Here is a 27,629-nt window from a genome sequence, read left to right as displayed (position 1 = left end):
ACAAGTCTATGCCACTTGGCATGGCAGAGGTCCTTGATCCCATTTTATTGAGTGATACATTCTTTCCTTATCTTACTTTCAACACTAGTGTGGACAATATCCTTGCTTACCTGGGCCCTAACAGTAGCTCTGTGGAGGACCTACTCCTGTAACATAATGTTAGGTGTTAACAACTGTTGGTGTGAGTGCTCAAACATCCTCATTCAATGGGAATTTCAGCTTTGTTAACAAATCTGCCTCAGAAGACAACAGAATATGAAGCTTTACCTTAGCAATACCCATACCTATAAGGAAGCCCCGAAACCTCATCAAAACATAAACACAGCTCCTCAAACTTTCAGTTCCCAACCAGCCACCAGCTCTTTCTTGTATCCCATTAATTTATTCCCACAGCAAAAGCAAAGAGAGGACTCTATGCCCCTAAAAACAGCCCATTTCTTATGTTTGCAAGCCAGCAAACCCAGCCTGTCTTTGAATCCCAAATTCCATACCTTGTCTTCTCTCTCACCCTTAAAAAGGTATCTGGAGATGAAACCAATGTCCCGGTCCTAAAGCAGAACAAAACAATAAAGACATTTGTGATTGGTGACACCAGTACCATTCCTAGCTCTGCAGGTTGTGCAAAAACATCAGTTAATGCAGATTTAGAATCCTTTACCCCAACAGTACCCATACTCTTAACCTGAGAACCCACACATTGAATAAAAAACCAAAGTTGATCATTACTGATACCAGCACACTGCAGTTCTTGCAAATTCTGTAACAACTCAGTTCTTTAGGCTTTAGATTTCCAAAGTTTATCCCTAATTCCTACTCTAATTATAATGGTGAGACTCATGTCAACAACAACAACAAAACCCACCATAAATAATTGTCTCTTATTGAAATCAGCCCTGTTCCTAATACTGAGGGCTGTGCAGGATCCAGTAACAACACCAGTTCCTCAGTGTTGCTGTTACTTTGTTATGAACACCTGTGGACCTCAGTCTCCTAATGTTCTTGGGCAGCAGTATGTAGTAATACAGATCTTCATACCCATACCTGTCCTAAAGTAGAATAGAAAATATGGTATCTTCAAATATTGCCAACAGCAATTTGTGCTCTTCAAGATCTACAGTACCCTACAGCTAACCCTACTCCTCCTTCTAACCTTCATCTGAGTAGTAATGACTGGCTCATGCTTTCAAGAAAAGAGAGACTACTTTAATCCTTGCCTTGCCAGGCTCTGCAGAGCCCTGCAATGAATGCAGCTTCCAGTGGTAAGCTTGGTTCCTGACATCCCCAAGTCTACTGTAAACTAAACCCTCATGATTTCTCTGCTTAAAAACAGCTGCTCATTTCTATTGCAGCTTACAAAGCACTGGCTCCAACTGACACAAGCTTTCTTCCTAACTGCAGTCCTGACAACATCCTGCAATTATCCAGATCCTTCAGGCTTTAAACTCCCAGGCCTGGATCTAGCTGTATCATCAGCATAATTATATCCAATCTTCTTTTGGAGAAAGATAATGCAAAGTATGGGCCCTAAGCAAGACCCATTGATGTCCTAAATCTCCAAGCCCTAGAGCATTCAGCAATAACCAGTTCCCTAAGGTTCAGATTTCTGAATCCTAACCATGATCTTTAATCAAGGAATTTATCTCTACAGCTAAAGAACATGAAAGGTATTGATGCTCTCACTCCTATCTCTGAGTCCTCTAGTCCCTTCATTCCCTTTAGATAGCTGTAGGGGATATAGCAATATAATTCTGCTTTGAAGATCCAGTTAGATGGCATTCTTCTGCTTGTATAAGTGTTTGTGAATTACCTTCCTACTCAGAGTTTTCATCAGTTCCTGATTATTGGCAGGGGGATCGGTTAGCAATCTGATCTTCTTCCTCCCTTTTTTGCAGACCTTGACTCTGTATTTGTCAATAAAGAAACAAGAAGGTGGCCAAACAGGCTTCTGCAGCTTGTGCCGTTTGAACTAAGTTTGGGGACTGCAGCACAAAGGGAAAAGGTGGTAGGTTCTCCAGCTGCTGTCACTTTGGGGAGCTTGAACAGCTGGAGAAGTGCTCACTTTTGGACCCTTCTGTGACCCTTCCTCCCATCCCCCTCTCCTTCTCTGTCCTCTCCAGCCTCTTCTCAGAGGCAGCAGGGCAGCACCTACCCAGCCATTAGCAGGATCAGGGGAGCAGGCTGCCTTTGCCCTGTCTGTGCTCTGCATGGGGGAGTGTGATACTGGCGCAGCTGAAGGTAGAGCAGAAGAGGCTTTTGGCTGTCTTAATCTCCAGGTGGGAGAGAGCAGGAGAGAGGAACAGCCTAGCTGGCTTAGGAAAATGCTCTCCCTCTGGACATGTGAGCCCAGGCGGGGCCCTGTGCAAACAGAGTTAATCATCTCCCAGTGTCTTATTTTTATAGGTCCACACTGTGTAGTATTTGAGCATATCATAAAAGAGAAGACACAGTTGCTCCATGGGCTTTGCAAACCGCTCTCAGTACCTGCCTTCACTTCCACCTCCTTGCAGTTTGACTTTAAACTCTACTTCAGACCAGCTGTTAATTACCACAGGCACTCCCAGCACCTCTCGAGACCTTACTGAGACCAGAGTTTTGCCCAATATTGCACCTGCAATCCCTCCTTCCTCCTCTATCCTAATATTGACAGTAATGCACAGCTCAGGTCTCTCAAACATCTTGTTCCAGAAGAAATCCTAAACCTGATACGTTCCTTCCCAGAGTCTCAGGCCAAATGCCCCTGCAGCTCCATCTCCTTCATTAAGCTCAAATGTTGTGTGAGCTTTGAAACTGAGTTGTATAGGGAAGTGTAGCCTTACCTCTTGCTTAGAAATAAAATGAATGTGGTACCAATTCACCCAGTCTTGTGCTCTCTTAGACCCATTCTGTAGTTTAAACTGACACTCGCAGAGCGGCGAGTTGAGAGCAAAGCTCTGCCTCCTTTGTAACTTGACTTTAAAAAGGTCTTCCGAGGAAACTAAATAGGTTCACTTAAGCTCACTGTCTGCTTCTCTTTTTTTGCAAATTATTCTCCTTTCCCATAACTTCTGCATCCTTTATCCAATTCCAATGGTATTTGACAGCAGGAGAGAGCGAATGAAGTTTCACAACTGGTGTCTGGGCAGAGGAGCCCCAAGTAGTGTCTCAGCTGAAGAAACCCTTCAGTAGTTCCCTGTTCACTCTTACTTGCCTGCTGCCTTTTAAATACATGTGCTTTGGAGTCAGACACCACCTTGTCTCCAGGAAGGTGATCTTAGGAAACAATTCCTTTGCTCAGGTGCCATGACAGGCTAGAAATATTTAAACCTGACTGCAATGAGTCTTGCAAAGGCAGAGATATAAAGAAGAAGCTATATTTCAGCTGTTCCACGACGCTTGAGAGTTAATACCTTACAAACCATTAACTTCATGTAATCTTTCACCAAGCGTGGCTAAGACACTTGTGCTTTCTGGGAGGCAAGTCGTCTTACTCTGGTAGCTCCAAGGACCAGCGGTAACCCCCCAGCTGGGGGCTCAGACCTACACCCATCCCACCAGAAGATGGGGCTAGTTGAATGGCAGATGGGGGATGCCGGCAGCAGGGACTCGACTCCTCCAGCAGGCCTTCTCCAGCAGCTGGGGAAGAGCAAGCGTCCTGCCGAATATCCAGCTGCTGACAGGCCCCAGTGCAGTCAGACACAGGTATCTCGCTGCGTTCCACTCCAGATGAAATGGTAAATTACATCAGCTCAAACACAGACCCCTGCAGCATCTTTCAAATGACACTACCATTTAGTAGTGCCTGAGATGAGATAGGTCATTACTGCCGACTGATTTGAAGCAAAGGGAAGATCCAGTCACACACTTTTTTTTCTTTTTTTTTTTTTCCCCTGTTTTTTCACATAGGCTTCCATTAGAGAGATACATGCTTTGCCTTCTGCTTTTGCAGTCAGTTTTGCAGAGATCCATCTGCTGGCTGTTTCATTTCCCTGAATGGTGACTTCGGAACAGAGATGATCAGATCAGATCAGACCTCAGAGGTGCTGCTCGGCCCCAGGTGCAGTGGTGATGGCCACAAGAAGTCTGACACAATAGATGAAGTGTGTGCAGCACTAGTGGAGTGTGAAGGGGACAGAGTCCTTCTACCTCCACACTCATGTCCCTGAGGATGCTGGCCATCAGTTAGCTGAGACAGACATGGCTAGTTCATTAGATATTTGTGTTTTAAGACGCAGAATCATACCCTTCCCTCCATCCAACAGATTAGAAACTTGTAGCTGCCAAAGTCACCATGCACAGGTATTTTTAAGCACACTGCTTTGTACTGTCATTGAAACCTTAGGACTGGGCATGTGTTGAAGATCTCAGACTGTGGGACGTGTCAAAGCCACCACTTCACTCATGGTAGAGGGAAAGGAAGAAGCAGAAGTTAATAGCCTGTCATTCTACAGAAATAAAGAATGGTACTAAAATAATGTTCTTACCTTGAAAAAGAATCCTTACTGAACTGACCGGAAAAAAATAAAATGAGTGTTAGTCAAATGTCTTCATTTAAGGGGTGGAAAAGTGCTCTGGTAGCATTGATTCTTGGATATTGATTGGATTGATACTGCAATTCGTTGCTTGCTTCAAGTTTTACACAGAGGTGGTTCAGGGTGGTTGCAAGAAATAAGTGTGTTACTTAGGCTTAGACGTGGTAGTATGAGCATCCAAGAGCCAATCTGAAACTGCTGACATTCCACAAAACCATTCCAAGTTTTCCAAGTAGGAAAGTTTCCAGCAATGTCAGGATGGTAATTAGCAATTGATTTTCACTTGGCAGCTTGCCATATAGTCAAAGTGACAGACACCAGGACTCTTTAACACATTTAATGGGATTTTTCCTTCCATTTACACTATCATAAATTACAAAGCATATTTCACTTCACAAAATAAAACCATTTCCAGATCATTTTTATGACAGTATTAAGTAGTACATAACCTACAACAAATAGTCCTGTACAAGGCAGGAGGATCTATGGAAGTATTGGGAACTCAGACTATTTAGCATTTGCTCTGCAATCTGGGTTAATCTATCTAGCCCTTAGTTAATTTCTCTAGAAGATGACAAATTTATAGTCATACCCTCCACCACCCTTCATTATCATAGTTACACATATTTTTCAATTTGAACAGAAACATGTGCTCCCTGAAATAATTCAGGAAACTGCATCACTGAGTTACCGACCATATGATACAAATGATCAAGATGAGGGATTATTATAGGGTTTTTCGTATTGAAAATTGAGTTTGGTAGTAAAGTATGTTGTTTTTTCTATGCTTGCAGAAACATCTCATGCTGAGAAACAGTTTTAACATTAGCAATGAGTTGCAGTTAGACTATGAACTCTGTTGGTCAATATTTGTGAGGGAAGAAAAATATTAAAATATGGTAATAATTAAATTTACCAACTCTCACATTGCCTACACATTCTTTTTTTTTTTTTTTAATAAACAAACCATCAGGAGACACATTCAAGATAAATACCTACATTTTTAGCAGATTTACTGTACGTTTATAAATACAGAAACATGACAAATCATAACTCGATTTTTACAGAAAAACAAAATCCTTCATAATTAACCCAAAAAAAGTGCTAACTTTTCAACAAGGCCAGAAAATATTCAGTGTCCCAGCATCACTTAACTCACATATTACTGTAATCCAAGAAAAATCTGGCATGTGAAACTGATACTACTAGCAGAACTTTTGAAAAATTCTTAATATCGTATTTTACATGGGAGGAAAAAAAAAAAGAAGAGAAAATACTATGTAATTTGGGAAATATCAAAAGGTTAAAAGTGTACAATCTTAGGATGCTAATGCCTAAATGTGAAGAAACCTAAGTAAAGCTGGAATACATACAAGAAAAGAATTCTCCTTTAAAACACTTGCAATGAAAGAGGTATGTCAGGATAATACTGCATTAGTGGCAATTGTTTTCAATATATCATAGCAAAAATGCAGGAAAGAATTACATGGAAAATAATCAATGCACCGCATTGATTTATAGTTTGTTAAAATAAAATGCCATTCTTTCAGCTAGGTAAAGTAAAAATATCTTTATAATATAGGTTCTGTTTCACAATTGACATATATAATTATGTCTCATGGAGAGGGAAATGTATAGGCGTATACAAGTAACACTGATTAAGTACCTTTTTGCTTCTCTAGCCATATTAAAATATGTTTTGTGTTTCTTAATAAGTTAACAATAAAATTGCTTGCAACTTCTCAAAACAAATATACATCTGAGGCAAGGCAAAAGATACAAGGTAAGAGGATTTTTTACTGACCTTTTTTTTCCCTTCTACAAAAAGGCATATGTCTATGAGACATAGGCGTTCCCTAAACATTTTGGCATCCATCTGCAACTTTGCAGAAATTGAAGTGCAGTCAAGGAACTTTTCCTTTATGTTTAAAAAAAAATTACAGAACATTGTTTTTCCTTCAAACTAATTATTTGAAAACAAATGGCTTTGAAGATACGCCTCTCCCTGTCTAAAAGAGAACATCTTCATTTTCTATTAAAATCTGCACAATCAACTTCTGGTACCGCATGTCATTCAACGTAGCAAGGGTACTGTCCTCTGGAGGTCTCATTAAAGTAGGTCCAAACACTATTCCCAGGTTTTCAGCATTCATAAAATTCTCCTTTTCATGCAAGGTCACCCTAAGATAGACCAAAAAAAAAAAAAAAAAGTAGTTTTTTACTTCCCAGAAGAAAGGAATACATTCATCTTAAGCTGTAGTCCCACTTCACATCAAGCATTGGTAAATAATGACATTTTTCAGGAATATTTTTTACTTGCACTCAATATAGTAACTGTTTCCACAGCACGTACGATGCAGTTACAGCAGGGCTGTGATTTCCAGTGCCTTTAAATACTCCTCCTGCAACTCTTAAGTGATTTTTTCCATGGGGATATTCGTTAGGATATAAGCTTTAGTGACAATTGCTTTTCTGAAAAGCTTAGTAATGGTTTAAATGATGAAGTATGTAGCTCTACTCTACAGTAACTACAGTTCTCTGGCGTGCTGTATGGGAGGTGCAGATGTGTTTCACGAATATGAACCCAGATCTTCTTTTGATTAGTTCTGACTAAGTGGGGCTCCCTGCCGGGTCTGGGGTGAACAGAGGGAAGAGTCACAGCTTCACTGCAAGGTCAGCATGGATGGAGTGGTAGGTGTTCTGCCACAGGGGGCACTGCTCCAGCTATTGTAATTCCTCTAGTTTTGAGCGAAAAAAAAAAGCTACCAGAAAGGTAACTGCAGAAAGCAATTAATTAATTGACTGACAAACTCATTTTTCATTGCACTGTCCTCTTCTGGATTTTCCTGTGCTTTTAGCAACAGTTCAGTAGAGTTTCTTTTCTGCTGAGAAACAGGGCTGGTCTAGAGGCTGTGATCCTGCAGTCCTGGGATCTTTACATAGACTCCTTGACACTGGTGCACGTTTTCTCCATGCAGAAAGAGCCCTATAGGGCTGGAGTTGGGACTCTGTGTTTCATCTACAGAAGAACACAGTCTGAACCTAAAGCATCCTTCCCTCTTTCACATTCAAATCTCTGACAGATCTGCCACAGGAGTTGCCATGCACTTGATTTCTCTGCAGACGCTGAAAAGCTATGACTGGGGAAAGGAGTGGAAATCCATTGTGTGACTTAGAGGTATTTGAGAGAGAAAGCTTAATCAGCTGTTTGGACTATTTTTGTCCCTCAGTAGTTCAGCTCAACAGCTGAACCAAAGCCTATACTGCAGTTCATGGAAAAGAAGGAAGGCAAGTCAATTCTTGGCTATTAAAGTTTTGCTGCCAGGACATGAAAGTACTGATCCTGTATGCAGGTCCCTGGCTTGTCTACAGCCTCCATGGGGTTTCTTAAAAGTCAACATGGTTCATCCTGAGTTGTCCACACATATGTGCTGACAAAGGTGGGTGTTTGCACATCTCATTTCTGCAGAGTCTGAAGAAGCTCCTGCATGCCCCAGGTAATCTCTTATTGAAAAGAAAAAAATTACTCAGTGGTAATGACCTGAGCTGATTCAAAATGAGGAAAAAGTATCTGCATAATGAGAACCTGATTGAGCATGAAATGCACTTCACAAAGGCTCTGTAGTACAATTTTACCTGAGTTGAGGTCTTTTTCTTTTCATGTTGGCATTAATACTACAGAATAATGCAGATCAAATCTAGAAAATACTCCAAATTTGCAACCATGCTGTAAGCAGTGGGACAATTAAGAAGAGATAAAAAATGAAATTTAGGCATGTTCTGGTTTGGTTTGGTGGGGTTTTTGGTAGTAGGGGAAGGGCCCCAGGAATGGCTCTGGTAAGGAGCTGAGAAGCTCCCCTGCTTCCAAAGCCCAGCCAAGGAGCCACTAGAGGGACAATAGATGCGTCTTAGTGATTAATATATGAAGGAACTGATATGACACCTGAGCAGAGAAGCACTTGGGGGGAGAAGAGCTGTGCAGGAGGAGAAGAGTGGTGCTGGAGAGGAGAGCTGTGCTGGGGAAGGAGAGCGGTGCTGGTGGTTGGTGAGGAAGAAGGGGAAGAAGGTGCCCAAGCAGAAGTTTCCCTGCAACCCATGGTGAGATGGCAGCTGTCCCCCTGCACTCATGGAGGAACGTGGTGGAACATTACCTGAAGGCGCCAGAAGGGGTGAACTTGGCCACTGGACTTGGATGTTGTGGCCAGTGGATTTGCTGCCAGTGGACTCCAATTGCGCAGCTTTGGAAGACCCCGGTGCCAGGGGAGTTTGTTCCCAAAGGAGCCAATGACTCTGTGGGAAGCCCAGGCTGGACCAGCTCTGGACCTTGTAGGCAGGACTCGTGGAGGACTCTCTCCCATGGGAGGGACCCCGTAGGGAAGCAGGGAAGGACTGTAATAATCCTTCTTCCTGAGGAGGATGGTGTGGCAGGAACCACCAGCCTGTGAACTGACTCTAAACCCCATCCCCTGTCCCCCTGTGCCGCTGGGGGGAAGGAGGGAGAGAAACCGGGAACAAAGTGATTTGGGCCCGGGAAGAAGGGAGGGGTGGGGTAACATATGCAAGCCCTGCTCTTTGTGTTGTCTGTGTCCTGTGTGTGTTTGATTAGTGTGAACTTAAATTATTATTTTTTTCCCCAAGTTAAGTCTGTTTTGCCCGGGACCTTAATCGGTGAAGAACCCTCCTTGTCCTTTGTCTCAACCCATCTGCTTCGCCCTCCCCATCCCAGTATGTGTGTGTGTGGTGGGGAGTTGAGTGAGCAGCCATGGGGCTGCTCCTTTCTTGTCGTGTTGGGCCCAAACCATGACAAGGCAGTTTTGAAAATTCCGTAGGTCTTATGACTAAAGATGCTTTGGAAAGCAAATGATGCAGAGTGTGTTTAAAACCAAGAGAGAGAGGGAATAACTGGTAGGGGCCTGCATTGCTTTTACCAGTCGTTTAATACACACTATTGTTTTTACTAGGCCCTGCTTGATTCTTGGCTGAACTGTGATGTGAGCAAGCAACTTGTAGGAGACAGCTCTTCCCTTATAGGGTTATTGCTCAGGAAGACAAATCAGGGGGTAAGGGGAGGCAGAAGCAAAATGTGAGCAAGTGATTTGCTGCAGTACATCTAGCACATCTCCAAAGTACCTAGCATTCTGGTATTTTTCAGATACTATGCCCCTCAGAGAAATGTGGCAAATCTCGATTAACTCTTCAAAGGCTGGCAAAGATCTGCCAGCAAAAGGATCTGTGCCAATATGTGCATAGGTTATATGCATTTATACAAACATAGCTTCCCTGTTCATTTGTAACATTATTGTTTTAGTGGCAGTGCCCTAATGGAAGCTTTTTTGGTACCTTCAGTAATACCTCTCTTTCAAAGCAGAAAATTGTTAAGCTCTTCAAGAATTATCCTACATGCCAATTAACTCACTTTTTGAGATGAATCATTAGGTATCTAAGTGTCTCATAGTGAGCAGCAGGGAGCAACATCAACACTTCATGTATTGCTTCTAGTCGTTCATCAGGATTGGAGATTTCTGTAAAAACACCAAAAAGGATTAATGTTAATAGGGCTTTCCATTTGTAAACATCAATAGTTCAGGAAGATAAGTTATTATTATGGAGTCATTTACAAGGCCTGACTGTGCTCGGAGGGAAGAATATTATAATAATCAACAGGGAGCTTATCAGCAACTTCTGCATCGTCAAAAAAAAGGCTTTGCAAAGACATCTACAACAAAGACCACCTAGTAGTTGTCTTGATGGTGTGTAGCTCTATCTATAGGCCTGTATAGGTGCAGTATCCAAGCTTCATTAAGTGCTTCCTAATGCTCTAACTGGAACTGACTCTATAATAAAGTCCTACATAAGATTACTTCCATTAGCTTTCAACACCAGATGGGATTGTGGATATATGCTTCAGACACTGTGCTTGAACATGTAAGTTTAGCTAGAGATTAAAGTGACATAGAATCACATAAACAAATATTTCTGAACATCTTTAAATATGTGTCAGAGAGCATCAGTGCTCATTTGATAATCTCTAAAAATCTGAGGAAAATTTACATGTGTTTTACATGAAAAGTAGAGATTCATAAGCTGTGAACTGAGTCAGAGTTCTATTTGCTGCATGACTTTCTATACAAATGGCACCAGGAGCTTGAAATTTTAGAAGCTTAAGAATCTTTATATCTTGCTTTTAAGAGATTGGTGTATTGATGGGATAAGAACTGCTTCCTCTAGGCATGTTCTTAAAAGGACTAGGGAAGACAGCACAGTCACACAGGCAAACCACTCTTCCTGCTGCTTATTCATACACTGGGTGCCATTTCAAAATGACTAAGGATACTTGCTGAAGAAGAAAGCATGGTACTTCTTAAGACACCTTAGACACAAAAGGTCTTTGACATTTTTAGCTAATAACCTGATTTTGATGCAGTCTACCTGAAGAGTTTTATTAGATGCTATCATTACATGGAAGGCTGTGCAGAATTTGAGGCACACCTCAGCTCTCTCTGCCAACAAGATGGCAACAAATGCTTACTGTCCTCCTCTCTGTCTGGCAGTGTGCACACCCAGCTCAGGGCTGGGGGTAACCTCACTGGGAAAGGGACAACTGGGGCCCTGCCAACTGGCTGCCACCTAATTCTACACTGCCAACTCACCGCTGGGACAACTGGACACTGACCAGCAGGTGGCACTTGTTCAGCACCTCAGGGAGCAGGTGTCTCTGCTCACGCTGCTCTGATTTTTGCAAGGAAACTGTGTGTGTATATATATATTTATATATAGGGAAGTTCAGGTGTATGGCTGACACAATTTGTAACATGAAAAATTAACAGTGAGGGAAAGGCAACTCAATGAAACGTGAGACATGTTTTAAGAGTAATGTTAGACAAATGCAATTAAAAAAAATCACCAAGACACAGTTTTTAAAAGTGATGTTAAACAAATGCACTTATAAAACACCCCAAATTAAAACAAAAAATTATGTTAAATGAATACACATCTAAAGCATCCAGAAACATTTTCTAAAAGTAATGTGGAACAAATGCACTTATAAATCAACAAAACACAGCTTTAAAAGTGACGTTCAGGACTGTGACCTGAAATGAGCTGTTCGTAATATGTTTGATGGAGTTACCTTTACCTCATAATTTATTTTCCACTTCTCACATTTCACTGAATTGCCTTTATCTGTTAATTTTTCATATTATAAGTTGTGTGACGCACATACTTGAACTCCCCCATATATACACAGTTCCCTTGCAAAAATCAGAGCCCTGTGAGGGCTGGATGTGCCTGAACTGTGGAGCTGGTTGGGTTTGTGGGGTGCCTCAATGCTCTGATCCCTCACTGACTGAAGGAAGAGATGTACTTGTCACTGGTGCAGATTTGTTGCAAAAAGAGGCCACAACAAAGGAGACAGGAAAATCATGTGGAAATCGGAAGCATTCTCGAGGCTCACACCATTCACTCATCCCAGACCTGTCGCAAATCACCCAGGTGCACAGTCTTGCATGCACCTGTGGCTATGACACCAGCCCTAGGATGGTTTACCTCCATCATGTTCCATCTGCAATAACATTCAGGCAAAGGTTTTACATGAAAGAACAATGTGGGAGAGAAGCAGTCAACAGAACAACACCCTTGCTTCTGATCTGATGTCTGTCTTATTTTTCTTTAACATGGACAGCTTTATGGATGGGAAATGTAATTAAATATTGGTACAAATTACTATGCAATACTTACTGGCTGCCTCTATGAACTTGGAATAGGTGTCATAGGTGATCACAGGAATCGGTAAGTCTCTGAAGTACAGCTTCAGTGCTCCAGCAATGATGTTTATGTCTGGGTAAATACTGGCAGAAATATCAGCCTTGTCACCGTCTAGAAGAAGAGGATAAAATCTTTTTGAAACCAGGCTAATTTTGACTGAAGCAAAGCTAGGCTTCTAATTCAGATTTATTGTGTCCAAGCTGACAAGAAAAAAAAACACGCTGAAAGCATCTGAAAGGCTTAAATGAGAATATATTGCTACCAACTTCAGAGTATATGAATGAGGAACCGTAATTTCTTTATCTTTCAGTAAAAAAATTATTTGATTGCATCTGTTGGAGAGGCTGGTGATTACAACAAAAGTATCTGCAGTGCACCATCTCACACATAATGTTTTAATGTTGGATGAAAAATCATGTTGGAAATATATTTCTTGAATTTGGCCCATTTATTCACTGAAAAGAAGCTATTAACAACTTGTTCTGATGTATTTTGTATCTGCAGGTCAATGCACGGGTGTATGAACCATTCTTTTCATTTTTACTTGGGGAAACAGAGGCATAGAGAAGTAACATAAATTTCCAATGGCCCTCACAAGAACAGTAGGCAAAATCAGAGTAAACATCCAAATTTTCTAAGTCCTGCACCAACCTACCTATTAGCTAGTAAGAAACCCACCTTATTTTCTGGATATCCGCTAATGTCTTTCTATTTGACTTCCTTATTTATAGCAAAGATTTTAATTTAAATAGATATGCTACAGCATTTAGCTATACAATTTATTCTGAAATGTGGATTGCAATTTGTTAAATGAATATGGATACTTGTAATGGATGAACAGCTAAATAGATAAATTATGCAATTGAAACAATATACATTTTTTTTGTCACGTAACACAGTTAGTCAGAATTCCATTAAGGAGCACTTTTAATCACTTGAGCTTAACATTTACACGTGTTGCTGGTGAGCCCTTGACCAACACATGGCTGGCAAAGAGTGAAATTACAAGACCTAGCAGTGAGGCTGGATCACTATTATTTTTCAAGTTCAAGTGACTACTTCTGTTCTGTACTACCTGCTTCCCTCTTACCCCCATTTTTCTCCAGACCAAAACATTCTACAGTCCTCCTGTCCTGGGGCCTGTCCTTAGTGGTCTTCCAGGAGAAAGATGGGTAGGACATCGGTCAAACAGGGACTGAGGCTGTCTGGATTTAATCTCCAGCTTTACCTCAGGCTTCTTTGAGATCAGTTATACCCCATACTCCTTACTCCCCACCTTTCAAGTAAGGATAACAGCTCTTCCCTCACAGGAGACAGAAGAAGATTAGGACCATACGGTGCGTGGGGTGATGTGAGGTTATGCTTGCTTGAACAACAGGTGCCAGGAGGTGCAAGCACAAGCTTGGGCTGTTACCACCAAGGTGCTGACATGCTGTAAAGCCACAGCCTTGCTTGTCTCACAATAACTAACGCTTATAGGCATGCCCTGATACAGACAGATGAGTGGGTCTGCTTGATACATGGCATCTAAGATGGTGATAAAGGCTTTCACAGCAGAGTAAAAGAGTTTATATTGATTGTAGACATTTTATACAAACCTAGAGCATTAATCTTGAAGGGATACGTCCTGTCCAATGTATGCACGTAATTCTCATTAAGACTAATAGCAGTACATGTTCTCATCAAGAAGAGATTATATGCTTAAGTGTTTAAAACAAGCAGCCTTTCTTGATGCAGCTGAGCAGTCTGAATACATCCATCAGCATTTAATTTAATACAGCATCAATAAGCCCTCGGAGGATGTTTACACTGCCCCAATCTTTTGTTTAATCCACACGTTCCAGGCACAGAAGCATTAGTCTTGTAAAGCTTTGTGTGGACAGCTCTATTTAACTGATGGACACCGAGCACTCAAAACGCTCCACTGAAAACAGATACCTCCAAGGAGCTGCATCAGGACAGATATGGCAAAGCAGAAGGTTGCATCTATTATCCACGTCACCAGTACACTAAATGGAAGTGTTATTTATTTAGTACTTTTACAAAGCAGCCCAGCAAGCTGCCTTAAAGAGGCACTTCAGCTAAAAGTACTTCAAACTACACTGTACTTCAAAGATACCTCTTATTTACGTATTTGCTTACTGCAGGAAAAATTTATTAATTCCTGAATAAATATTTTTCTGTCTCCTCAGAGACAACTGTACATCCATTGGAAATGCAGTGAAGATTATTTCAAAGTGAGAGTAACAATACATCTCTTACAATATACCTACACATTTCTGCAGTGCTGCATGTGTTTCTATCCTCACCAAATTCGTGATTTGTATTTTTAGTTAAACACACTTCAGATTCAAAGCACTGAGAAAGAAAAGTCAATTAATTGCAGGTAAAGTAATGACAAATATTTCACAGATGATCCTCTGCAGGATCCACCTTCTAGCTGCACTGTACGAACTACATCTATTTTATATGGTACCTTCTGCACTACTACAGTCATTTTTTTAACTCTTCAATACAGTAACTTTCCTCAGTTTGTAATTAGTATTTTCAGTATCATTGCAGTGGCCATATGTTGATGCAATATTTTTTAAAATTGTGGATTGCAAACATATCGTTCATTTCAGCTTTACAAACCTAATCCTGCACAAACTCTGTCACTTTTCTTTCCTTGTTACTTTGACTCTCAACATATTTTGTTGCATTATGTTCAAGTCTGAATATCTCAAGACAAAGAAAGTATTTATTCTGTTCCTTAAAGGCTTAGGCTGACTTTGGATGCCATAGAAATATATCAAAAGTTTACTAGAGAATGAAATTGAATAAGTATCACATTCTTAAAGCCTCAGATATGTCTTCTGAATATTGAATTATAGTTCTCTTTAGGTTCTGTCTTCCTTAATGCTTTGTTTTTATTGCACAACCTTTGCCATGCTAATGGGCTTCTCTGGTTTTTCTTGGATTTGGCATTTGACAGGTTTTTAGCTACACTCGCAAAAGAGTGTGAGTATGAATTAGGATGCTTCTAAGTACTCATGTAATATTTAACAGCATAATATTTTTAGCAAGTGTATCGTACCAGCCAGTCATAAAAACAAGTGGGGGGACAGAATGCACTGGTGACAATGGCAGCTCTGTGGATAAAGCACACAATGAGAGTTTTCTGGATGCCACAACGCCACAGCTCAACAATGCTGACAGAGAGCAACTGTCATTCTATAGCACCAACATTCACCAGATTAAATAAATCCACATTATTCCTCTCCTCCTCATTACAAAAAAATCACTAAAATGGAACATTGTCAGTGCCTCAGAGAGCCTAATGATAATTTACAGTAGAGGCATTTACACTGCTTTGGCTTTGGAAGGGAGTCTTAGTTTAAATCAGATGACAACCAACTTCTCCCTGTTTTAAAACCAACTATCACAGCTTCATTGGGCCCAATTAATATTATGTGGGATGCCATTCTCTTCCTGAGCTGGTTAAGTTTAAAACCTGCCTTTGCTTTTCTGCTCTGGCTGCAATTCTTTGGAAGTAAGAAGTGAATGTCCCTTTGGCGAGGCAGAATTGGTCAGAGGGAGGGCTGGCTTCTCTTTGCATCCCTTCAGCGGCACATGAAATCAGCAGGAGAGGTTCCCTACGGCCGAGTCAGCCCCTGCACCTCATCCCTGTATCATAGTGTCTTCTGGCTCCTGTGGCTTGCCAAAGAGCTTATGAAATCAGAAAGCTTGATGGCCTTATTCAAAGGATGCGTCCTGCACGCTATATGGGAGGTACTCACTGCTTGTTTATTTTCAAGCCCATTTATTAAAAGGTGTGTTTCCAGAGTTGCAGAAGCATACTGGCATTTCAGCCAGATGCCCGGGGACTAACTTGGAGCCGATGGGCAGGGAGGGAGCTCAGTGATGCCAGAGAGCAGCACTCTGCTACTGCAGGCACCATGCCAGACAAGCCTTCTCATAAACCCCCTCAACTTCCATTTTAAAACTAGTTAAAGTTTTTATCCCTGCTCTTATTAGAAGGTCATTTCAGAGCCTTACTTTCAGATAGTTAAAAAATGGTCTTTAAATTGTCCAGCTACATTTATTCTTGGCCAGTATGTATCTTCTAGTGCTGTGCCAGGATTATTCATTAAAGAGTTCTTTCCTCTGGTACACACCCCTGCTCTCAGCTTCTCCTGTGGCAGAAAACTATCCCAAGCTCTTTAAAAACATGTACCTTCTGCTATGTGCTCCAGACATGTCTGCTTCTGCTGCAGCACCTGTCTATTAACCAGAACTGATCAGGAAATCTCCATGTTATATTTCAGAACCAAATTTATATATATTATTATTTTATTTTATTTTTTAGCTTTTGCAAAAAAAACTTGCAACTGGGGTTGTTTAGCCTGGAGAAAAGGAGGCTGAGGGGAGACCTTATCACTCTCTACAGCTACCTGAAAGGAGGTTTAACCAGGTCCGGGTTGGTCTCTTCTCCCAAGCAATAAGCAACAGGACAAGAGAAAATGGGCTGAAGTTGCACCAGGGCAGGTTTAGTTTGGAAATTAGAAGAAACTTATTCACTGAAAGGGTAATTAAACACTGGAAAATACTACCCAGGGAGGTGGTTGAATCATTATCCCTGGAGGTGTTTAAAAGACATACAGATGTGGTGCTTAGGGACATGGTTTAAGCACTGGACTTGGTAGTGTTAGGCTATGGCTGGACTTGATGATCTTAAAGGTCTTTTCCGACCCAAATGATTCTGTGATTCTGTGATACTAATTTCCTGTAGTGAATGTAGAAACAACAGTCCTGTAAAACTCACACAAACTTCACTTTCTAGGCAGAAAATTAAATTTGAACAAAAACCTTCCAGGAGTTGCTGGACGCAAGACCTGCCACCTGGCCCTCAGCTGACTTCTCTCCCAACTCTGTCACCAGAAACAGAAATCTGGGATATTCCACGGCCTTGGGATGTTCCTTTCCTTGCTGCTCTGGCTTCTAGGGCTAAGCAGGGATAACTGGGCAGAAAAAAACAACATCCCCCCCTGTGGGACTGGGATACAGAACAGAGAGTGGGGTCCCTGTCTGTGTAGACTCAGATGTGACAGGCCAGATCTACCTTCAGGAAGCAGAATGGGACCTATGGGGACTGTGACCCTCTCAGTAGTACTGCTTCATGTGGCATATTTGTAACATGTATCTTCCTATGATAGCAGTCATATCACTGTACATCTCTTCCACCCAGATCATGTGTGTATATGCATATGTTCAAAACTGCAGCATTCAACACAGTTTAAAACGTATTATTTTGTAAGGGATGCTTCAGTATAGCATGGAAACAGTCACTTTTGCAATTCCTAGTCGGACTTTCTTTGCCAGTGATGTCTCCGTGACAAACTGCCTCCAAACAAGAAAACATTCACGCACAGTAAGTGTAAGATGTTCCATCCATAGACCCTGCTGACCCTCCCAGTCTCCCCAGTAGCCCCTACACCTGCCCATGGGCCCCCAGGGCTCCAATCCTGACCATAGCTGTCTTCAGCTGGGTCATGGCCATGCCTGTGACTGGCCATGCACCCTTCTGGTCAGTACCCTGACCAGCAGGCTGACCTTCTGGCCTGACCTGGACCTGCCTCATTCCCATGGGCTTGCAGTCACTGGCCTGTGTCTAACCCTATTGCCCAACTTATGCCATATGCCTATGGCAGAGGTAATACCTGAAAAAATTAAGTAGGAAGGAAAACACTATTTATGGGAATGAAGAGTAATTTTTTTGGGTAACTTCTTAAATGTACTTAAAAATACGTTTTCTGTTGATGAAGGCCTACTCTGCACCCCACTTACATATATACTTAAAATTAGTCCTGTGTGCAAAGACTGTGTGCACAACCAGAACAAAGATAATCACTTAAATCAATTCAGAAGGGCTACTACTAGGATGGTGATCAGTTTGAGTTTCTCTATATGCTGTACAACCAGTCTCCCCACTGCTTCCTTCATCTGTTGAAGCAATCACATGCACAGTGGTGCAGTGCCTACTACAAGGCTACATGCAGAATGTCTTCTCAGTTGGAGTTCCTGCTCCTTAAACTCATAAATAGATAATCATATTGTAAAGCACTGAGTCTACTAAAGATAGGACTAGAAACTGTCCCCTGGGACTATCTAGGCTCATACTTGAACTAGGAGCCTAGGCTGTGCCTCTAGGTTGAGCAATCATCCAGTCCCCTGAGCACTTAGCCCTCTGCCTACCATTACTTACTGTTTAATTATTCCTTCCAACTATGAAATATGATTTCTTCTTATGAAAAGCACTACAGATTAATTTCAGAACCTAGAATAGACAAGTTGCTTCCTGTATTTCTGCTTATATGCCTGTTTCATTACCATGGGACCCATGTAAACCCAAGAAGAACTGAAAAGTCTTAGAGCTGAAGGCTTAGATTAAAATTGTACAAGATTAAAAAATGGTATACCTCGATCAAAGGCCATTTTCACATCTTCAATGTGCTCAGTGAAGCCTGAGACTCTATAGAGGCCCTCTGACTTCAAACCTGAAACAAGAAGTTCCTGGTTAACTTTGCTTTAGTAGCCAACAAATATTCAGACTTAAAACCAATAAAGAACAACAAATCTAGCAAGTGTAGCAAAATGTTAATTGTAATGTAAAACTCTGGAGCACTCAAGGAACGATCAAGATAATTTCAATTTTTTTTTAAAGGATTAGAGAGTTTTATAATTTATACTTTCTGATTTTGTTAGGTACACAGTTGATTATGTTAGACAAAAATATTGCAATTTGCTAATGGTGGGGCATGTGATGTTACTGTGATTTATTCACATTATGTAGGAGATTTTCCTGGATTTGGCTATAATTAATAAAGCTTTAGAGGTCTCCTTTTACCAGTTGTTTAATGATTGCCTCACTAGGCAATGCAAGTAATAGATTGCCTTTCCCTGTAAGCACATTTGTTCCCAGTTTTGCAGCCGGCTTTCACTTATACACAGCTGAGAGATGTGATGGATACTGTTATCCTCCACACAAGTGCATCCCTTCTACAGTTCTGTTTCACCACAAGAGACCTGCTCATTTGCACAACTCTCTCCCCATTGCTCCACACCAACAAGGAAGCGCAGGGCAGACCAGCAGAGCAGGCAGAGCCAGCCAAGCAGAGCTACACACAACGTTACTTATTTTAATCCCAGAGCTCCTTATTGTGACTATGAACAGTGCTAACCTAATTATAAGATCCAATCAATACACTTTGTTTTCTTAAGAATGAAATCAGTATCTTACACAGTCCTATGGCAATTAAAGAAAGAAGTTTAAAGATGTTGGAAAAACAGAGAATGGGCAGTAGATTGTATCTCAATCAAGAAATGTACAAGTAATTGATGAGATTTCAAATGCAGTGTAGCTTCCTGCTATATCATCAGAGTAAAGCTCTTGTGTCTTAGTCCAAGCTATTATTTCTATTTGTCCCTGCACTGATGATATAATCCTGGTAGAGCTTTATGGAGCAGTGCAGGGGATTTACTTGTAAATCTTTGATTCATTTCAGTAGATAATGCATGGCTTTGAAATCCCTATGGCTAGTATCAGTGTGTTGCCATGCAGATTACTGGGATGCCATCAATTCAACATTATGAGATTCCTGTGCTGAAGCTATGACTAACAGGAAAATTTGGCTTATTGGGCAGCACAACATACACATCTGCTATCCAAAGCAAAAATACTTGATCATTACTGTCTTGTATTGGAGGGCATATGGTATTTCTTCAATCTAGCAAGTCTGTGAACCAGAAACCTGTCACAAGCTGGAGTTTGGCTGTGACAGGCTGCCTGAGCCACAATATCCAGCAGTCATTAGCTGAGCATCATGCAAAACCCTGCACAGCTTGTGACATACCACAAAACGCCACAGCCTGTGATCTGACTTGTCTGAGTCACTTCCAGTTGCTTGTGTTCTCTTGCCTATAATTTCCAGAAAGGTTATTAATAAGGGATGTGATTTAAACTGATTGGTCTGAAATTGGCAGTGTCCCTAGGTATGTTAAAAAATAAAAAAATAAAAAAAGACACATAAACATGAACTTAAAGTTCACTTTAAAGTTCACCTCTTTCACAAGTGCAACATAATACATGTTTTGACATGTTTTCAGAAAGCATTTCAGGAAATTGCATTATGAAATGCCATGATTTAATTTTACTAGCTAATGGAAAGCAATGTATCACCTACACTAAAAAAACTTTTTTCTCCCATCCTCACTTCAATGTGCATGAACACACCACTCTGCCCTAGTTTAGCATGTAATTCAAGTAATCTTCATTTAATTGTGTCTGCCACTTCCCTAAGCACACAAACCTCTTGCTTCGATCTCTCGGATGCAGGAATCCACAACCATGGGCCTCTGGGTATTGTGGGCTTTGACTAGTGTGGTGAGATCACAGCAGTAGACTCGCTTTATCCTCTTGAGGTCTGGTTGGCAGTCGTTGGGCACGTATTTGGAGCACTGCTTATGTACGTTCAACCCACAGTCTGTAAGCAAAGTTAGCCAGGTTAATTAATTAACACTATTGCAGGTAGATCTTGTTTATGAATGTATTTCCTTGGGCTACATCAAGCAAAGGGAATCATTTCCCCATCAGACTGCAAAGCTAGAATAAATAAGATAGAGATGAGAAAGATGTGCACAGAAACCTGTAAAAAACTTACGGTGGGCAAAGTGAACTGCAGCAGAGTTGATAAAAAGCTATGAAAGGCCTGGGTGACCCTCACACCCCTCTGAGCTGGAGGTGGCAACTGGGGCAGTCTGGGTCAGTTCACCGCTAGGCATATAGCTCTACGTGCTGCATTTGAACACGTGAGACTTAACGTCTGGGTACTTTAGTTTAGCGTTTTATACAATTAGCACAGTAATGACTGTCTTCAGCTGGCCAGTTTGTGGCTTAGCCCTGCTAAGGGGTGAAGGACTTAAGATTCACCTGAGCACTCACACTGGGGCAGCCCTTGGAGCTAGTGTGCTGCCCTTCCCCTCCGGCATTCCTGCAGTGTCACAGTTTGGCTCACTCTGCCACATCAGCAGCCTTCCCACCCCTGCCTCATCACTCAACTGGTGACTAAAGTGTCCCCTGTGTTTAGTCTGTAGGTCAGTTTAGGCATATAAAATGCTGTGAAAGGCATGACGTAAAAAAGTACTAGTTTTACAAAAGGTTCTTGATGTCTTACTGCAGAGTCAAATCCTACTCTTGGTTGCATGGGTAGGTTTCATTTAACTTAAACATCGCTGCTTGATCTCCACAAATTGAATTTTGCTCATAGATTCAAATATTCAGCCAAATGAGTTTCTAAGCCTCAATAAAGCAACCACCACCATCATGAGTACATTATCTCACAGAACTCTTATTCCTATTTTAAGGCTTTTCCAGTTGTGCCCATCACTGACGGTGCCTTTTGGGATAACTTAACATATCTAATAACATCACTAGCAAGTTACTTACTGTTTCTTCATGTTGATTTATTTGCCCAAGCTATTAGAAATGTAAACATGACTCTATTACTTGCAGCATATTTCAGTATTAATTCTCTATCAAATATTAATCAAGTAAAATAATACAATCACTACAAAGACACCTACACATTAATGGATTTGGGTGGGTTTTTGTCTGTTTCCTCATACAGTTATTACAGCATAATACAGTATTGTTCTGCAAAGCCTAACCAATTTCATAATACATAAATAAGCTTTTTCGTAAGTTTAATAGTTTATATACGTGAACAAATACAGTGCTATGCATTAGTGAGGTCATTTTTTGCACACTTGTGTTTAAGATCAAATAATCTGGAAAGGAGACTACTATGAATTTTCTTCTTTTTTAATGTCCTTCTCATATCCTTTGTCTTACCATTATTCATCTACAGGCAGACAAGACTTAGCAGTAGCTGAGACTGTGCTTATTAAAACTGTGCGTTTGTGAAAGGTATTTTGAGCCTTCAAATCGTCACCTAAATTTCAGGTGACAACCACCTCCTCTACCCATGAAAGGCAGATGTCAGGGTCAGATGTATTTGGTGCCAGTTTGAGCCCAGGAATGCATGGAGGTCAGGGCAGGGAGAGGTAAGACAGAAGCATATTCAGGTGAGGGATGGAAAGGATTGAAGGTCCATAAAGGAAGTTATGAAACCACATTTGCAATGCACAAAATACTATTTCACTTGCTGAATGCAAAAGCTCATGATGTGATGATACTACATTTTTCCAAGATGATTATTTTTCACAAAAGAACAAATTAAAAATAATTAAAGCAGTGTTAAAATGCTAATAGAGTTACACAGGCACCAGATAAAGAATTCCTTCTAGGAAAACAAAGGTCCTATTTTTTGCTTTCCCTTGAGGTGGGATACTTCAGACTTGCAGCAACGCATGGTATTTTTATAGGAAACAGGTGACAGTCTTTTTGTAGACAAAGGCACTTCTTAGCAATCGGTGGCAAAAAGATGAGTTACAAAGCCTAGTTCCTGGCTGGCTCTGCCTTTTCCAGGACTTGTTTCTTAGGACATAAAAATATTCAGGGATAACTTAACCATAAAGATTAATTCTTAACATACACACCAAGACATATGCACAACCAAAGTACTACTGAAAGGATGTCACCTTCAACAACCAAGAGCTGGTGGCTTCTTTTCTAAACCAGCTAATGGGGGAAATGGAAATGCTCTAACTTGCATGGGAGGATTTTCTGCCTTGGTCTGTAAAGTGATCCCTACCCCCCGCTCCTGCAGAGAGTGCAGGCTGGGGGTGGGAGGGATGTCTGAGCATTTCAAGAGAATGACAGAAAATGCTGAAGGGCTACCTGAACACCTCACTCCCTGAGCGATGAGACCCCACATGAAGTTGGCGCAGTATTCACACCAGTGCGGACCTCGAAACGTATGGACCTGTAATACAAATTGGGAGGGGGGAAGAAATGGGGTCAGTGGGAGGCAGATGGTCCGACAGATGGAGCAACTGAAATGGATAAACAACAGAAGACTCAGTAGGAGTAAATCATTATCACACAGTGCCCACATCTTTTGAAAGTCTAGATGAAATAAACCATGGGAACATAAATTTGCTTTGATCTTGAAGTTTTATCTTTCAACAGGCTTCACATAACAGAGTACTGGGCTGTGTAGGACATGGAAAACTAGTAATTTTTGCTGGCTGACATTTTAGCTGTAGTGGAAGGGAGGAAACCAGGTTCACTAGTCAGAGCAGAAAATAAGTAAAACTAATAATCCAAGGAACTCTTACCAGTGCTTTTACTAGACTAGTTCAAATAAAACAGGAATGTTTCTGAGATTCAAATGCTCTTCAACAGATCACTTTAAAGCATGGGAAATGCGGTGAGAGAAGTCCCTTTGAATGCACTACATTTTGTTTTCCCCTAACCACAGACCTAGTGCAAGCCCCATGTTCTAAGAGCACCCTTCAGGTCTGAATTCATGAGGACTATGGTGTTACATGCTCATTTCTATGCAACAATACTGAACAAAACTTGAGGTGATTGCTGTAAATTTGTATCAAGGACGAATGATTTGTGCAGCTGCTCCAGGCAGTGTTCGGGTAATGATCCGATTTTGCACACTGGAATCCATTCATGACAAAACAACACACTCTATAAGTAATCTGAACTCACATAGGGAAAAGATGTCAGTAGGCTGTTTTCAGTAGACCAAACTTAATTTTGCTACAGTCCACACATCAGTAAATGAGGAGGCATAAAACGACCTGCGTGCTGACAGAGCTGGTGGCTCCCCCGCCAGTTTTTGCACACCACTGCTGCTTCCTACACATCTTTTCCAAAGGCTGCAGCAGAAGACCTTTTTTATTTAAGATGTATGTTCTATTAAAGTAAGCATTTCATTTTAATTGAATAATAGTAAATAGTGAGGTCTACGCCTGTGTGAATGGACATGGTATGAACTAGTTCTGGCCAGAGACTTAATTGACCTTAACAAAACATAAATCATGCACACTTTGGCTGCTAATGCTTCCTTTTCCTTCTTTCTGCTCTTGCTTACCCGCTGGGTGGATGGCTGAAAGGCCACTTCCACCCCCTGGGATGGGTAAAACTGCTCTTTACTTTTCACAGAATAAAAAAACAGTCATCAGCCTTTTCAGATAAATTTTGTGAAGTTTAAGCCAAGTGTTTGGCTTGCTAATGTTTTTGCCCAGTTTGCCTGCAGATCACACCTAAACAAGCCTGTACTCTTGAGTCCCTTTCCCAGGAAAATGAAGCATTGTGATTTTAATACAGACATGTCTTAAAATAAAAATATAAACCTCACTACAAATTACTCCTGACCAGCTACTCACAGTCAATAATTGCATCAATAATCTTAAAGCAATAATAACTCTTCCTTTTGATAGTAAAAGGTCAGAACTGGAATGTCTGACTGGTCATATTTATTTTTTTAAATGGTATTTTGCCTCTCAGAAAAATGTCTATCTCTGGGAAACAACACTTTGCAATAAAGTTTGAGATAGATTGATAGATATAGACACATACTTCTTTGTCATTTAATCCTGTTATATTTTGCAGGGTGGGTAGCATGAATTTCAGACATGGGTTTTTAGTGCACACAGTTTCCTTATTTCCTTCAGCTTGGTGGTCCTCAAAGGTTTAGCTCTCTTTATTAATTCACTTCAGTTTGTCACAGATCTGCGTTTTAGCTCAAATCTCGTTTCCAGCTGAAATGCCCCGTGAAAAGTGAGTCTTGGTGGTTCCTGGTTAGGTTGAAACAGGGAAATGTTCACTATCTCTAACTGAAAAAGGGAGGTCTCTTTATACACACAGCATAGGCTGGGGCTGCTTGGGCAACTTTAAAAAAGAATGTACAGGGAAGTATTTCTTTGTATAATCCCCCCCCCGCCAAGAAAACCAAACCAAACCAACCAACCAACCAAAAAAACAACAAAAAAAAAACAAAACCAAAACCAAAACAAAGAAACAAAGAAAACACTAAAAAAAGGACATTTTAGACTATACACTGTACTTTTCTTGTTCTGTCTTTCATCTTCTTTCCACAGTGTCTAAGTCTTCTTCACTCTTTTTTCCTCTCCAGCTCTTCCAGTGAAAAGTTGTTTCTTACATTTTATCCTGTCTTCTCTGCAGGCCAATCTCACCTAATACTACACTGCATGTCTCTTCTCACTGCCTTAACCTTCAGCCCTCTGGTAGCCTTGCTTCCAAAGGGCAGAATTTCCCCTGTGGGTGCAATTTCATTCAATTTTAGTCTGTTTCTGAGCTGTTTTCAGAGGCAGAAACTGAGACCAAAGTTAAGGAATGCCAATACAGTGGCAAAACAAAATAATCCCTTAAGCAATACTGCATAAACAAACTAAAAAATTGCCTTGAATTGAAGCACATGGTTTTAATTGGCATTATGTAGTGCTGCTTCTGAGACAATTCAGTTGTTTATGTGACTTGGTTTGAAGACTTCTATTTGCCTCCAAATAAAACAAGTTTTTTTAGACTTCTGCCTCTCCCGTGGACTCCTGTTGAACCTGAGCTTTCCGCATGGAAGAAAAGCTGACTCTGCTCTTATTTTTTTTAAATACATACACATAATCTTCATGATGTCTGTAAAAAAAAGCCTCCCTGAAACCCTTTGTCTCCCAGAAGCAGTGCTTATTTGCAGTGATTAACACAAGGGGAAGTTTATCCCAGAGCCTCCTTTCTCCCAGCAGATCTTCTGACTTGTCTATAATCAGCTGCCTGCTCCACTAGCCCACCTGCAAACGGGACTTTCCCATGCTGCAGTGGCCAACAGGCACGATATTGTGGTAAATGCACATATTTCAGCAGTATTTGCTCACTTAAAGCAGCACAGAGACCCTCTCATGAATTCCCAGCCTAGAACAAAACTCATGGAGCACCCCCTAACTCCATATGACCACCCTCAGGCATCAGGCTGGGACCCCACTGAAGTTGGCAGGTATAGCACATCCCAGAGAGCCTCCTGGATCCTAACTGTAGAGAGATGCAAGAGGACTCTGTGATCCAGTTATGCTGACGCCCACATAGTTACAGAAATACCTCTGTGTTTTTCTAAACAGGGCTTCAGAGATTTATTCTCTTTCCTGAAAGATGGTATGTCTACACTGGCTTATGCAAAGTTGTCCCGCCAGACAGACGCCAGCTCCAAACCTACATCCATGTGACTGTGTTGTGTGCTCAGGATGAACCCAGCTTAACAAATCAGTCTGGATATAAATCTTTTTTTTTTTTTTTTTTTTTTTTAATTTGCCTTGAGTGCCTTGGAATTTGGAAGAGAGGCTGAATGAGAAAGCATAGATGCTCAGGAGAGCATAACCTGGTGCCCTCATGCTTCAAGCTCCAATGCTCCTTTTTGATTTGTTATTAGCTTGGAAAGGATGGACGGAGACCTGTCACAGCTCTGATCCTGTGCTATGAGTCTATTTCTTCCTTTTGTTCCTTCTCTCTTCCAGTAGGTAAGATTTTCAGTGCAAGATCTACAAAAATCTCATCAGCTTTGCTAAAAATGTGCCCCTCATTTTTAAGGTTCTTCATGGCTAAAGGACAAGAGCCAATGAATGTTTATTCACAAAGAATTGCCTATGATAAGATTACGAGGAACAGTGACAGGTAACCTTTGTCCCTATGAACTGAGATGAATGATACAATACACATCAGTATTCACCTAAAAATGGGGAAGACAACTCTTTGAAAGTCTGCAAAATAGCATTCTCCTTCACATAAATCCCCTATCATCACCGCCTGAGTGCTGTCAAAAGCCATTAAGAATTTTGCCCCGAGACCCATAAAACCATTCTTTCACTTTTAAGTAATTTCTTAACCCTTTTGTGTAATGAATATGGAATAAAGATATTAGATTTGAAATTAGCTATCTTTTAAATATAAATATTCTACTCTAAGCATTCAATCCACATTTTTTTGTTCAACAGCTAGACATGTTCTACTATACTGCTTTGGAGAACTAACTGTATTTGCACAGTGAACATATTTTTTCACTAAGTAAACATAACAGTTTTGACTGATTTTTCTGGATAATTTTTTAAATTGCCTTTACTAGGATAAAACAATAATTTTCTTCTGTGAAGCCTTTGAATACGTATACATTTAATCATGTGATTTTCCAGTTAAACTATGACTCTTTTTGAAACAGAAAGGAACAGAGGCTGTACAACAGCTAGATTGTGCAAAAGCAAAGTTAACTGGGCACATATCCAATTATAAATCAAAGCCAAAACAAGGGGAATTTTGAAGAGGAAAGAATGCATGGGTCAAAGTGGAAAAAAGTCTCAGTCATGAGAAAATATTTTCTAGCTAAACTAAAATAGTTTTGA

General features: G+C 40.8%; 1 protein-coding gene across 1 annotated transcript in view; it reads right to left on the bottom strand.

Annotated features, from left to right (window-relative positions):
* Positions 1-4,829: 4,829 nt before the first annotated feature.
* The window catches only part of CHN2 (chimerin 2), a 164,639-nt gene continuing 141,839 nt past the window's right edge, over positions 4,830-27,629 (bottom strand). The window contains exons 8-13 of the mRNA XM_051610520.1: positions 23,110-23,194; positions 20,621-20,794; positions 18,731-18,808; positions 12,246-12,383; positions 9,925-10,030; positions 4,830-6,689 (exon numbers count right to left, since the gene is read on the bottom strand). Coding sequence (XP_051466480.1) covers positions 6,518-6,689; positions 9,925-10,030; positions 12,246-12,383; positions 18,731-18,808; positions 20,621-20,794; positions 23,110-23,194 — 753 coding nt within the window. The 3' untranslated portion in view covers positions 4,830-6,517. The remainder of the gene's footprint in view (positions 6,690-9,924; positions 10,031-12,245; positions 12,384-18,730; positions 18,809-20,620; positions 20,795-23,109; positions 23,195-27,629) is intronic.

Source organism: Apus apus, chromosome 2 (assembly GCF_020740795.1).
Source record: "Apus apus isolate bApuApu2 chromosome 2, bApuApu2.pri.cur, whole genome shotgun sequence".
NCBI lineage: Eukaryota > Metazoa > Chordata > Aves > Apodiformes > Apodidae > Apus > Apus apus.
Note: the sequence above shows the minus strand (reverse complement) of the source record. Positions and strands in the feature narration are given on the sequence as shown.